This window comes from Pseudopipra pipra, chromosome 15 (assembly GCF_036250125.1).
Source record: "Pseudopipra pipra isolate bDixPip1 chromosome 15, bDixPip1.hap1, whole genome shotgun sequence".
Lineage (NCBI taxonomy): Eukaryota > Metazoa > Chordata > Aves > Passeriformes > Pipridae > Pseudopipra > Pseudopipra pipra.
In genome coordinates, this window is record NC_087563.1 from 16489106 (window position 1) to 16503354 (window position 14249).

The following is a 14249-nucleotide window of genomic DNA, read 5'->3' on the forward strand; positions in this document are numbered from 1 at the left end:
TCAAAATAAGCAGTTTCTCCATTCTACCTGCAATCTCAGGGGTTTTTTCTCATACTTAGAGTAGGCTTAAAATTATTAAAAGGAATTATTAAATAATTAACTGTCCCCAAATCTTTCCTCCCTCGATTTCATATTTAATTTAATCCAATCGTGTTTCCATTATGCTTCAGTTACTCCCTGTCACTCAGGTTCAGCTGAAAACAAATACTGATATACCAGCAGTGGACTGCTGTAGATGATGAATTGCTTTTAAAGCTTCTGTCTTGTTCCAGATTGAAAAGAAATCAAAAAATTCCTTCTTCAGCAAAAAAAAAGTTACCTTTCGAGCATTATGTACTGCATTCCCTTCTCATTTGAATATTGAATATTCTTATTTGATTATGCTGTTGTCTTTTTTTTTAAACTTCCTTAATGGAATACAACCCGTAATTCTACTACTGCTGCATTTCCTGTGGGAATGTACAGAAGTAACTTAACAAGAAAAAAGATTTAAGAAGGCTAATTTTTAAACCAGCCTTTCTCAGAAATATGTATATCTTTACAAGTGTCTCAGCCATTCCAACACATACTTAGAAAGTATGCCTTACCTTTAAACTATAACAACAATCCCTTGTATTTTTTAAAGCAAATTCAGTACAACCCTTGCTGCAAATACAAGGTTTCCTCTGTGTGAAGGAGACTGGCATTTTTAGAATGTGAAGATTAGTACCTGTCAGCTTATTGATGCTGACAAAATGGAGAAACTAATTATTTTGTTTGGCTTGATGATCCTGAATTTCTTTTTTTAAACAGATTCCGTATTTTAATGTCATGCTCTGTGGGGAACTGGTTGTTCTAGGTTTCTGCAAAGTGCAATGGGGCATTAGCTGATTTTAAAACTTTGGAAAATGATCTCATGTTATTGCTCTGACTTGTCATTTTAACATTTATTTGATCATGTCATACTCAATATTCCTCCTCCTGTTCCCTACACCCCTTTCTCTACACACACCTGCACACACAACTCAGCATTTTGGCGCAAGGTTTGGAGATGTGAAGGTAGGAAAATATGGACGTTGGTACATGTGTAAATGTAGAGCCGGTGCTGGGTCTCTGTCCAACGTGGTTGATATCCATCTGTTTACCTGTTGTAGTTGCAAGTTGTACAGGCTGACATTGCCACGATCGACAGTGATGCTGTCGTTCACCCGACAAACTCTGACTTCTACACCGGTGGTGAAGTAGGTAATGGCAAGTTCAGCGCTGCCGAGTTTGTATGTGTGTGCATGGTCGATCAGCAGCCACAAGCTTGGTGTAGCTATGCAGATCTGCATTCATTTCTCACTTCCAGCAGTCCTGACTGATCAGAGAAGGAAAGCAGGGATTGCAAACCCAGTAGGCATTTCTGGTTTTTATCACCGAATCGGGGCAGTGCCAGAACGCGCCGCCAAAATTGGAAGTGCGGGAACGGTTCGTTCCATGCGGGCACGTGAGCAGGGCACAGGAATCACCACGGGGTTGGCCTGACGTGTTCAATGCCTGGGCTGAACGTGGTTTGGTCTTTAGATACCAGTTCCAGTGCACCCTCTCCGTGCCAGATGTTCACATCTGGATTCACATGCCGGATCTAGCCGATGACCGATGACCTTCCCAGCCCTGCTCAGTGCTCCACAAGCCCGCAGTGGTGTGACACGTTTTTCAGGTGGTCAGTCATCTAAGCCACACTGCTGAGAGAAGGCACGATAGAAAACAGGGCAGACCTCTTAATTCAGCCATCATAACTGTCCCCTGAGGAACTCCTCTAAGTGGTACCCTCTCTGCTTACCAGGATTTGGTAGAAGGGTAGCAATGCTTTCACTGAACTGCCTTGGTAACTTGAGAAGGCAAGGGACAGTTTGGGCTGGATGCAGAAGTTGTTAAAATCGAGTGAGCTGATCCCAGCCTCTGTTCTGCATCTCATCTTAACCTCCCCATCACCATGTGAACGGGCTCCCTGCACACCCAAGGCCCTGGTTCAGTACTGGCTTGGGGGGACACGTGTCCTGCTGCAGTGCTGACACATCCTACACCCCCTGCTTTTCCTGAAGGAGCTGCTTCCTGAGTAACACACAGAGAAAAGTAGCTCTGGATGGCCCGTTGAGCAGGAGCACTGTGGCTTAGCTGGCTAAATAATATGTAGAGACATTAAAATAAAAGTGTTAAATAGCCTGTAACTGAAGAATATGCTTGCAAAGTCTGTCAGACCCATTTAGCCAATGTGCCTGTCTCCTCCCCTGTGACAGGGAAGTGCTTTGCTACCCTGCAAAGAAAATTGTCTCTCGAAGCTGGACTGCTCATTCCTTAGTGTAGGTTCCTGTTGCCTCTGACTGCTGTAAGAAAGAATAGAAGTGCACAAATGCTTAGCTTCCAATGATTAACTTTTACCCATCTAAATTTATTTTTTTTTTATTATTTTTGTTGGTTTTTTTCCCTAACAATTTAAATGTACTGGGGGCTTATCCTGAGAATTTTAGAGCCTAAATTTCTGCTAACGCTGTTTTCCACACTGATACCAATGCCTGCTTGGAAAGCATGAGATAATGATCTTGTTCTCATGGGAGTGACACATATTTATGCCTGTGAGCAAATAAGCTACTAACCTTGAAGCTGTGAAGCAAGACTTCCATCAAGAAACTTGCTAATGTAGTGGAAAATGGTTAAATACAGTCTGTCCTTTCCCAGATTAAGCTAATTTACAACATAGATCTCAAGTATGATTTCAGTATAAACCCTCACTATTAATCAGAAGAAGAGCATAATTGAGGAGTAAATGCAGAATATCCCACTGATTCATACTTTTGCTCTTCTTTGTACCAGATCTCCAAGAAGAGAGCTCAGTGAAATAAACTGACATGGTTGTTCATTGCTTTTAATTATAAATTAATTCCCAGTAGAAGGGAAAAAGCTGATCCTTCTGGATTGAATTAAACCAAACTAGGCTAAATTCCATTAAATGTACAACAGCTTTGCAATGGCAAAGAAATGACCTACTTAATAGATCTTTGCTGTTCCTAGGTTCTGCACAAGGCTTAATTATGTTTCCCCTTGAAACAAGAGAAATTAAGGATTATGAATGTCATGGGGTTTAGGACTGATCAGAGTTCATGGACTCGGGGAATATAACTGGAATATATATAAAAATATCAATGGGAATGATATGGAAATACATACAGCAAGAATGGAACTAGAATGGAAGACTGTTTTGTTGCCTCCCCATCCCTTCTCCAGCAGAGGGATTTTACAAGGCCCTGGGCTCAGCCCCATGTCCTGGATGGGCTCAGCAAAGGGCATGGGGGGTCTGTCTCTGCCTTTGAGGTTCTAGGGGGCTTCCAGCCCCTCAGTGCTGCTGTGGATCTCCTTTCCCAGCCCTCTCCTAAGACCCCTTGCTGCTACAAGTAAAGCCATTACTGTCTCCTCTAAGAGATTTTAAGATGGTCCTTCCACTCACGTGCACTGGGATTGGTGACTTTAAGTCTCAGAAAATTCCTAGCGAGGAGTTGGGCTGAATAAGTCAAAGTACTTTGGTTGAAGTATTTCTATAAAAGAGCTTAAATGAGCACAAAGAGCAAATTACACTCTGACCTACACAGTCTGACCTTGCAATCCAGCTTTTGGCAAACCCTGTGTTGAACTGATGACGAAAAAGCCAAAGAAAAGGCATAAGTTTTGTAATTGTCCTCAGCTTTTGTGCCCCAAAAGCAATAAACTCAAACTGGAAAAATAGAGGCAGGGTCACTGAGTCAGTTTTTGAATGGAAAACAAACGCATTGTTTTCAACTTTTCATCTTCAGTTTGGAAGAAATTTAGCAGAACAAAAAGCATCTTAGTTCTTAGAGCCGTAACCCAATTTAGTAACCTGAACCTTGGAGGAGGGGCTCTGCTTCCTTGAGCATACAGTATGTGCACTTCCATCAGAAAATGCATTTTTTTCTTTCTTCATCAGTGAAAGTAAGGGGTGTCACCAAATAAATGTCTAGATCTTTAGAGATCCTAGTTCGGAATTTTTGGAAATCAGTTTTCGAAGCAATATCTCAAATCAGAGCCTTTATGATATCACTGCTTGTACTTATCTACCTTTATAATTAATATGCACAGTGCAAAATTATGTGGGATGCTTATGTAGTTAGGAAAATGCTTTCTTGGGCTGTTTTTGTTTGAGTTTTTTTTTTTAATATTAATATTTAAAACTAGAGCTGCAAAATAAGATCTAAACCATTTAGTGATGGACTGCCTTTGTAAAGAGCGTACCTTTGGGTTGCCCTGAAACACTGCACAGCTCTTCTCCTCCCAGAATGACTTTGTCCAGCTCCTTAGCTGTAGTTAGAGAAGTTCATTGGAGGAATATGTTCCTTAGAGATTCTCCTTATTTCTGAGGCTCTTCCTCTTGGTTAAAGGTGGCTCAACAAGCTGGGCAGTTACCAAGTAAAGCAGCCCGCTGCACTCACGAGACTGTTTCATTCCTGGGGCCACCTGTTGGGGTCAGGGACCAAGATCAGGTGAGTCTCAAATTCTTATTGTGGCAAATGGCTCTTTAAAACAATTTGTAAGAGAAGAGGGGAAATGAATCCTAGGTGAAGGAGTTATGAACCTTCAACCACTCTTGAGCTAGCACATTCTTCTGGAACGTTGCACACTGAGAGATGCTCGTGATAAGGAAGGAGGTAGGGATGTCATGTCCGATGTTTTGACAGTAAAATCAAGTCTGAGAATGTTTGCAAGGGATACCAGGGTGAGGTTTTTGGGTTGTTAGGGTTGTCTTTTTGGTTTTTTCTTTCTGTTGTTGTTGTCGTTGTTGTTTTTCATGATTAGCTAATTCTCAAGTCCCAAAAGGTTTAGATCTTACTTTGCAGTCCCCAAAAAAAAACACAACATTTGGGCAGAAAACTCTAGAGCAATGTAATAAAAATTAATGATGAGTCACATGTCTGTGGAAAGCTGAGATGAGAGGAGTAAACTATCAATTCTCTGTCCAGGGAGCACTTTGGAAAAGAAAGGCGGGAAGGAATTTGTGGAAGCTGTCATTGAGCTCCGCAAAAAGAACGGGCCCTTGGACATTGCTGGAGGTGAGGCTGCGATCCGGGAACCCAAACCTGACCCCAAACCCATCCCAAACCTGACCCCAAACCTGACCCCAAACCTGAACCCAGACCTGAACCCAAACCCATCCCGAACCCAAACCTAGACCTGAACCCAAACCTGAACCCAAACCCATCCCAAACCCAAACCTTCACCACATTGGCTCACACAGCCAAGCTCCTTGTACACCAGCCCTGGAGCTCCTGCTGTCTGAGGCAGCTTTTATGGGTTCCATGGTATTTGTATTCTCCATATACACACGTTGCATCATAAATAACCTTTACCAGGGCATGTGGGCAGTGGGGCAGTGATGTAATGCTGCAAGTAAAAGCTGTTCACAGGGACGTGCACACACAGTGAATGTTGCTCATTAAGGGCACAGTTTAGAAAAGCAATTAATGAGATGCTTATTTTTGAGCCCAACTCTGTTAAACATCTGCTTTGCTGAAATGCTGCTGACTTTCACTGAACTTAAGCACGTGCTTAAAGTTCAGCATCTGCTTGGGTGCTTGGTTCCATCAGTGCCAAAACCATCACTGTAAAAGCTTACGACTTTTTGATGCCTAGTTATCAAAATTTATGTAATATCGGAGCAAAATCTACTATAGGAGTAATAAAGTTTGATAATGGCAATATATAATTTTACACCATCTGTGAAATTGCTGATCCATGTTGTTCATATAGAAGGCTGATTCTGCCATCTGTGTTTATGCTGTAAAAACAAATACAGTGTGTGCAGTTTTGTAAACGAATCCTAACTACAGCCGAAGGGGAGATGTAAGAATTCAGCTCTGACAGAAAAAATTACAACTGTTTATTTCTGCTGCTTAATACTTTGGGGGTTTTTCCCTTAGCTTTTTAAAAATTTTAATAAGTTTTTCTTGGAATTTTTGTTCTGCAAAAATATGTAGAATCAATTACTCAGTTTTGGGTTGTTGTTTTTGTTTTTTTTAAAAAAACTTCTCTACAATATTCCTCGCCAGCCCAGACCAAACTGCTCCAAATGGGTGGCAAGTTGGAAAGCAAAGTTTGTTTTTCTCAGGCATCAGTGCATCCCTGAGATCTGGGGGCTGGTTTTTTAGTCTTACCCCTTGGAGCTCTGTGTTGCACTGGGAGAAACTGGCTGTTAGGGATTTGTTGGAGGGCTCTGGAGCAGAATTGATGCACATCAGTTTCTCAATCCTGTGGTTATCCAGTTTTCAGATTTCTCAGTTATAGGGGTTTTCCTTTAATCTGCCAATAACCAGGATCCCTACCTGGTAACTAGCACAGAATGTGTCCATGGTTCACTTTCTGTTTCCTACTTCTCCTTCCAGAGCATTTGCATTTGAAGTAAGGGACAGCTGCTCCTGGTAATGAACAGTTGTCCTCATCAGAATCCTAATGACTTAATTAATGACTACCCTAGAAAACAATCCCTGAGAAATATTAAAGCTGGTGATGTGTATCAATACAGCATTCTATTCTTTTGGGATGAAGATGATAGGCACATTTCACATCTGACTAGAGATATGTCAGCTGCTTTTAATAGATTTTTTGTGGATTTATGATGTATTCTGAATCTGCCAACACTTTAGTTGCACATTATGACAAATTAACATTGCCTAACACTGAGGCTATTCAACATGTTGGGACTCTGCAAACCCATAAGAACATAAATGCTTGTGCTTCCATTGTCCTTCAGAATGTTCTGGTTAACCCCTGGTCAGGATGCCATATGACAAAGTCTATTTTCTCTTTCCTGCAGCAGCCATGGGATAGTATCCATATGTGGTGATCGTGTGCCAAGAGTTATTTCTACTATGCTTAAATAACAAAATGCCTCATAAACATTCCAGAATGGAGTGGAGGCTTTCAGACCTTTGCAAAGCTGATTTTTTAATTTTTTTTTTAAGACTTATTGGTATTTTTATTATAGTTTTTTGAAGACATAAGCTGCCATTTTCTACCTACCCTTTTGTAGGGGTATTTTAGGGGCTGACTCTTTGTGAAGGTTCCCTGTGTGCTCGTGTGAGATGTCAGCTGGATGTTTTTCTGCCCTCAGCTTACCATTAGGGTGGTTTTCTCCTTCCTCCTCCCCACCTCTTTTTGTTTTTTGACAAACCAAAGCTACAACTTTTTGTTTGCAACCAACTGTGAGTTGGGAAATGGAAGAGATCCTCCTCCCCTGGTTTCTGGCAGCCTGTTGGTGCTCTGTAGTGGGAAGTGGTGAACCCAAGGCATGTTGTCCTGCAGGGAAGGCAGAGAATCCCTGGCTGTCAGCAGTTTGTAGGAAGGTTCTGCTCCATCTTCTTGGGCCTTGCACGTCCATGGTGCTAAAATACAATTAGCATGGTAAAAATTCTTCATTTCATGGCACACAGAAGGCCTGGCCTGTTGGTACATAAACAGTGTGAATCAAACATTGCAAATCTGTAAGTGTGTCCCCTCCAACAGTCTGTCAAGAATGTGATGAAAGAGAGAAACCACAAAACTAAACCCAGCTGTGTTCAAGTGGTCTTAGATGACCCCTAGACAAAAAAAAAGTTCAGATAAGGCCGGGCCCAAAGTCTTGAAATCACACAAAATGTCTTCATTACAGTTGCTCAGAAACAAAGGTGGAAATAAAGCCAAAATCTTTATTTCCAGCCTTCCTTAGGGGTTTGCAGAGCACTGGCAGCTCTGATCTGCTCCAGTTTGGGCTGTGGTGTGATCAGAAGTGAGCTGAACAATCTGTGCATTTACCAGGAGTAGCTGAAGGTCACCCAAGTCATAACTCCACGTGCCTGTCCACCATCCTGATATTTCCTGGGGTAAACCAAACCAAAGCAAGTTCATCCCTTGACCAGGTTAACATTCTGCCCTTTTCCTTAGACAATCCCCAGTATAAATGTGTTTCCTTTGATGGCAGCCATGAATTCTTGATCTCTCTAAAATAAGCTCTATCATAGCTATGATTCATAAATTATCACAGCAAAGTGCAGCTGGAAATGGAAAATACAAAGTCTCTGTCCTCATGTTGTATTTTAAGGCTGTGTGATTTGTAATCCAAACCATTCACAGGGGCTGAGGGAATGTCTGTTGATTGTTTGCTGTTTTAATCACACGTGCACTCCTTTAGTGCTGAGGAGAGGGAAGCAATTTTCACGTTTCACTTTCGTTTCTCCCCAGCTGTTGTCAGTGCTGGCCATGGACTGCCTGCAAAATTTGTGATCCACTGTAACAGCCCCGGTTGGGGCTCAGACAAATGTGAGGAGCTGCTGGAAAAGACAGTGAAGAACTGCCTGGCCCTGGCTGATGAAAAGAAGCTGAAATCTATTGCTTTCCCTTCCATTGGCAGTGGCAGGTAAGGCTCTTGGGGCCAAAGAGGTCACATTTCCTAAGTGCCATCCCATGGTCCAGTCTCCCTTCCCATGTATAAAACCCATTGCTACAATGCTGACTCTTTTCTTCTTTAAATCAGTTCCCTAAAAGAAGTGTTTCTTCTCTCGTGGGACCTGCAGTGTTCACCTGAGTGATTCTGCCCTGCAGAATCTTAAAGCATGCAAATAGGATAAAGAGCATAAAACAAACTTTCAGGAGAATATTAAAAGACTCTCTTCAGACTGTCGATTTCTTCATATAAATTGGGGATGTGGAGGAGAACATGAAGAAAAAGGGGTCTGTTTTGCCTAGTTTTAGTGCATAATGAAACTTCCTGCACTTTATGGTTCAGGATGGCCAAAGACATGGCTTAGTGTTTGTTTAAGCAGCAAACTTGAAGTGCTTTGATTCTTAGGATTTGCAGAGTCACTTGGAGCTTTCACCCAGAATCCGTAAGCTGAATTCCATGCAGTTTACATCATGGGACTATTTCAGTTAAAATTAAAAAAGAGACCTTAAAAACCTTTGCCAAGGTCTTTGAAAGCCAAAGCCTAAAGTTCAAGTCCTCTGGCTTTGTACAGGGTGCTCAGTGCCTTTCAAAGTTGGATTGTGTTCTTAAGAGTCTGAGACTGCACCTTTAATGTGAGGCTCTTGGGTTTGGGGTGCAGGGGGAGGTTTGGAACTCTTGGCCCTCAGTGATGGCTCAGTGTGAAGAGCAAGGGCCCAATCTAGGCTGAATTACACAGTTGTGTCTCTAACCCTGAACAACTGCCCCTCTTGAATGTGCCATGAAAGAAGTTGGCTGATGTACAGCAAGAATATTCTTCCCATTGTGCTGTGTTGCAACAGTAGATGAATTCCTGCATATTCTGAGGGCTAGAGCAGAAATCAGTATTTGAGCTTTTGGGTGAATGACAATGAAGAAATAGAAGTTTCATTAGGATAATAGATTTAAGCAGCTTGCATCAGACAAATCTCCAGCTAAGGTTAATTTACATGGGTGTCATTTTAAGGAGATAACTTGTGGAGAAATACAGCAGAGGGTTCATAGTAAGCTGGTGAATTAACTGTCAGGGTCACAGGCTGGTCAGGACACAGGGAAGCTCTGAATCACTCTTTGGGAGAAACTCCCTCCATGGAGTGCAGTGGAACTGTGGAATTGGTTATGTAAAAGTGGAACTGTGGAAAGTATCTTCTACAGAGCCCTTTCTTCCCTGGATAGCTCCCAGCAAGGAACCATTCCCAGCCCTTGTTGTGAAGTAGATGATTGGTACTGGAAGATGATGAAACCCTGAATAAAATGAGCAGATTCCCATTCTGTTATGAAATCTGGGTACTGACAGGCAGGATCTGTGGTGAGCTCTCAGCCTGGTTTGTGCACGTCATTCTCACTGGAGCCAGTTGAGGTGGTGCTTTTAAAAGATGGAGAGGAATCAAAAGGCCTTGAGTAATAAATGAGGCTATGTATTTTCCCTCCTTTTTTTTAATTAGAGATACTCAAGCATAAATTAATTTTGGAGGGAGCAGACTATATTCTGACAATACTCTCTACTTGTTTTTATGAAGTCTAAAGCATTAAAAAAAATAAAAGTAAAGCTTTAAAAGATAGCAAATGCCAAAAGACACCACATGTATGCAGCTGTTCTAGTACAGACATCTGTCAAGCAGACATCACCCAATAAACCCACATAAACAGTTTCATTCTCTTTTATAGTTGAGGAATGGGATTACATGAGGGCAGTTCAAATAAATCACAGGGGGAAATAAAACAGCATTCACTGGGCCAGATGCTCAGCTACAGCCAACTTGTGGAAAGCACAACTTGGGTGCTGTTCAGAGGTAGCCTGGAGTTCAGTCTGGTTGGGCCATCAGGAGAAAAGGGAAAGGAGAGTTAGGGATTGAACATGAAATCATCCTTGGGGTAGGGATTTCATTCTGAGGCTCTGACTTTGATCTGAATCGACTCTGGTTTGGCTGAAGTCTCAAACTGCCTTTTCACAGGAGTTTAACTCAGACCAGTAGATCGATGCAAGAGGCTTCTGCTGCTTGCAGCCCACACGTGGCCATCAGGCCAGCACCTTTCTGCTGATTTTTCTATCCTATTTCTTTTGGGAAAGGGGTCCTGAGCAATGTACTGTCATCAGCTTCCCTGGGAATGTGCCTTCCTTTCACCAGGCTGCTCTTCTTTCCTGTGCCCTGTTGTGACCACCCTGCCAGAACACTCAGAAGTTTTGTGACTTCAGAGTTCCCCAAGAATGATTCAGGAACAGTGAATACCCTGACCTTGATGCTGCATCACAGTCTCTGCTCAGGAGCAAAACCCCTAAAGATCTCTTCACTGTATGCCAGGATTTCTGTGCATTGATAAGTGACCTGCAAGTGCTCAGGTGTGGAGGCTGCTGAGTCTGATTCTTTGCCTCTGTGTAAGCTGACAGCAGGAGGCAGCTCCTATGTCAGAACTGCTCTCAGCTGATTAACTTCTCACACAGCTGATTCTCCCTGACCAGCTCATTTGCCTTTGGAAGTGTACAAGGTTTTTTTCACTTCTTCTACAAGAGAAGAAAAAAAATGGGGCATTTTCAGAAAAGAGAAAACAGCGTGAGCTATTGCATGCCATCATTTTTGAAATACCACAAGCATTATCTTCAGGCAGCCTGTATAATATCACATTACAGGCAGGACTGGCACAGAATTGCTCTCAGAGAGTATTTGCTGGGAAGGCAATGTGCAGGAAGTGGGCCATGACACAGGCAGTTGCCCTGCTCATTTTGTGTGTTGTGGCCCAGAATGAGAGGGAGAGACCAACAGTGCTTCATTATCAGTGTGGTGCTTTGGTGAGCAAGTGCTGAGTGATGCTCACCTGTTAGTGCCAGAGGAGAATTTAGCCCAGCTTCTTTGAACTGCTTAGGGAGCTCTGAGGAACTCAGCCATCCGTGTGATCTGTAAATTATTTGCAGTATTAATGGTACACAGTTCATAATGAGGAGCATTGACTATCATACATCTGTAAGCACATGTCAAGGAACCAGGTGCTGTTCAACAAGCTCTCTCAAATTCTTTTTGGGTGCTACTCCTAAGGGTGTTCTTGTCCCCTCACCCTCAGACTGGTTAGTGCACCACATGTCACTGGGGCTGGGCTCACACTTTGTCCAGGGCAAAGCCCTGGTGTGGGTGAGCAGCACTCAGGTGTAACACAGCAGCAAAGCTCAGGTTACCAGGTGTAATTTCAGCAGTTTGCCATGACCTGTAAAACTCACAGTTCAGGTCAGGGCTTTGCTCAGACCATCCTACTTGTGCTTGACCTGTTTTAAAGATTAGATGAAACTTTCAGGCAAAGGCTGCTAGGTAAAAATGTGAAGCTTGTAAGGAGGGTTGCCAGATTAGGTGCTGAGCTCTGAAATTCAGTCATACAGAGTTTTGGCATCTGAGACCTGCAGACATCTGAGACCAGCAAGGTTGGTTCTGTGTCTGTGGCTTCTCCAGAGGAAGGAGGTAGGAGCCTCTTCTTTAGGCATGGCTAGAGGAGCAGGAAAGCCTCTGGTTTCACAGCTCTGCAGTTGGTACCAAGCAATGTCTGTCAGTGTGATTTTCCTAGGACTGTACTTGTATTGGAGCAGCCTGTAACTAAACAGGATGTGAGGAGTGTTGGAAGTGTTGCTGAAACGTCCCTGAAGTCTGTCCTCAGACCTGACACAGCAACTTTAGCTTCCCCAGCCCAGTCCAGCCAGACTGACCCCATCTGGCCAAGGCCCCTGTGACCCAGGAGAGCATTCTCACCATCATCCAGCCTGCTTCCCTTTCCTACCATATTTGAAATGATAACAGGGTAGCCAGTGCTGTTTCTCACCCCCAGACTAGCAGAACTCATTCTCTCTTCCTTTTCAATCTGCAGCAAGGCCATACAAGTAACTTTTACAATCTTGTGCTTAATTAACCATTAACAGTGGTAAGAACGTTTTGTACTTTGGGTCTTTCCGTGTTTCATTTTCTATGTCAAGTTGTCTCCCTTTTTATTTATTGGTTGCTTTACTTTCAGGACAGGTTTAACTCTGCAGCTCCGATATCTGCACTGCTTTCCTGAACACATCAGGCTCTTGTTTTACTTGTCTGTTAAATGAGAATAATTGACCCATCAGGTATCATAAGGTTCAGTCCATTAATGTGGGTGTATTTTGGGAATGTGTTTCTTCTGTTTTGAACATTTTAAGTCTTGCCTAAACAAACAAGTTTGTAGGTTCTAATTCAGCCTGTAAACACTGACTTTGCAGCTTTATTCACCACAAGATCTTAGAGAAAAGCCAGAGCCTTAAAGGTTAAACCACCAAAGGCTGATTCAGCAAGTCTTGATTTTCTTTCTTTCTTTTTATTTTTTTTTTTAATCTCTCCTTCTAGAAACGGCTTCCCAAAGCAAACAGCTGCTCAGCTGATCCTGAAAGCCATCTCCAGCTACTTTGTGTCCACAATGTCCTCTTCAATCAAGACCGTGTACTTCGTGCTCTTCGACAGCGAGAGTATAGGGATCTACGTGCAGGAAATGGCCAAACTAGATGCCAACTAAGCCCCAAAAGCTGCAGTACCAGCCCCCTCCTCCACCCCTCCTCCTCCCCAGATCCTTAACTCATTGTGAAGAAGCAGAGCATCCCTTATTTTAAATTTTGCTCATCTAGGGGGAATAAAGGTGGGGTTTTTTTGTTGTTTTGTTTTGGGAATATTTTTTTTTGTTTGTTTGTCTGTTTGTTTTGTTTTTACTTTCTAAACTGTTTTATGTTGGCACTGATAGTTGGCATTACTGCTGTTAATGCACTGTACCCCAGGCATCGTCTGAATTTAGTGTAATCTAGGAGATTTTATAGTTTTATTTTAATGAAGTATGGATCAAGCAGGAAGCTGTTATAGGAGTATGTAGTCTTTTACTTGTGAAAGAAACAGGCCAACCCTATTTTGTAACTGTGTTGTGGTGCTTTATCAATACATCGAGTGGCGTTCCTTTCATTTTTTAAAAGAACAGATGCTATAAACCTAATTTGTGTTTGTTTATTGTCTTAATGATGAATCTGGAAGAGAAAAAAAAAATACAGAAACCCTGTTGTCCTTAATTATATTTACAATTTTGAAACTGTGTGAATTGATTTAGTAAAATGTTTGAACTGTTGCTCTTGCTGTACTTGGATTAATTTTTCCCCGAAGACTTCGTTTTCTAAGTAAGTTCTGTAAAGTTACCTATGAGAGGGATGAGAGCAGATCACAGTGACCTGGAAATTTGGGGATGCTGAGCCTCTTCCCTGTGCTGGCTGCATTTGTGTGTGCCCAGTGACACTCAAACAGCTGCGTTTTTTCCACAGAGTGTTCTGACTTTCCCAGTTATTGCTTCAGATCCTCCTGTTCAGAATGTGCCCCAATTGCCTGTTCACTCTGGGAGGTTGAAGCCTTTTAGATCAAGCAAGGCCTAGGATTTTTTGAACTGGTTCCAGTCATTTAATATTGGCCTGTTTGAAGCCATTTCGTGTTTCTTCCAAATATTTATGAGCCCTGTTTGTATTGGTGGCCACATCCTTTGCACAGCTGAAATCCATACCAACATAAACCTTTATGGAAGCCACTTGGGTTTGTGCTTTGAGAAAAAAAGAGGTTCCACTTTTAAAAGCTGGTGCATGTGGATGCTGCTCTGAGGGAGGCAGCTCTTCCTTTGAAATTTTAGCTGCTTTCTAGGTAGTGGACATAAGTTTTCCATCTCTGGTGAAAACTTCATTTGCTGATTAAAGAGTATTTCACACCCACTCTGGGTTGATCCAGAGCAATGAGTGGAGCAAATC

At 42.4% G+C, this 14249-nt stretch overlaps 1 protein-coding gene across 4 annotated transcripts in view; it reads left to right on the plus strand.

Annotated features, from left to right (window-relative positions):
- Positions 1-13588, plus strand: part of LOC135422734 (core histone macro-H2A.1) — a 41668-nt gene extending 28080 nt beyond the window's left edge. For 2 of the 4 annotated variants that reach the window (XM_064672194.1, XM_064672193.1), the window contains exons 6-9: positions 1134-1224; positions 4992-5081; positions 8245-8419; positions 12829-13588. In XM_064672194.1, the coding sequence (XP_064528264.1) occupies positions 1134-1224; positions 4992-5081; positions 8245-8419; positions 12829-12994 (522 nt within the window). In that variant the 3' untranslated portion in view covers positions 12995-13588. The remainder of the gene's footprint in view (positions 1-1133; positions 1225-4991; positions 5082-8244; positions 8420-12828) is intronic. The other 2 variants (XM_064672191.1, XM_064672190.1) reach the window with 1 other exon arrangement.
- Positions 13589-14249: the final 661 nt, after the last annotated feature.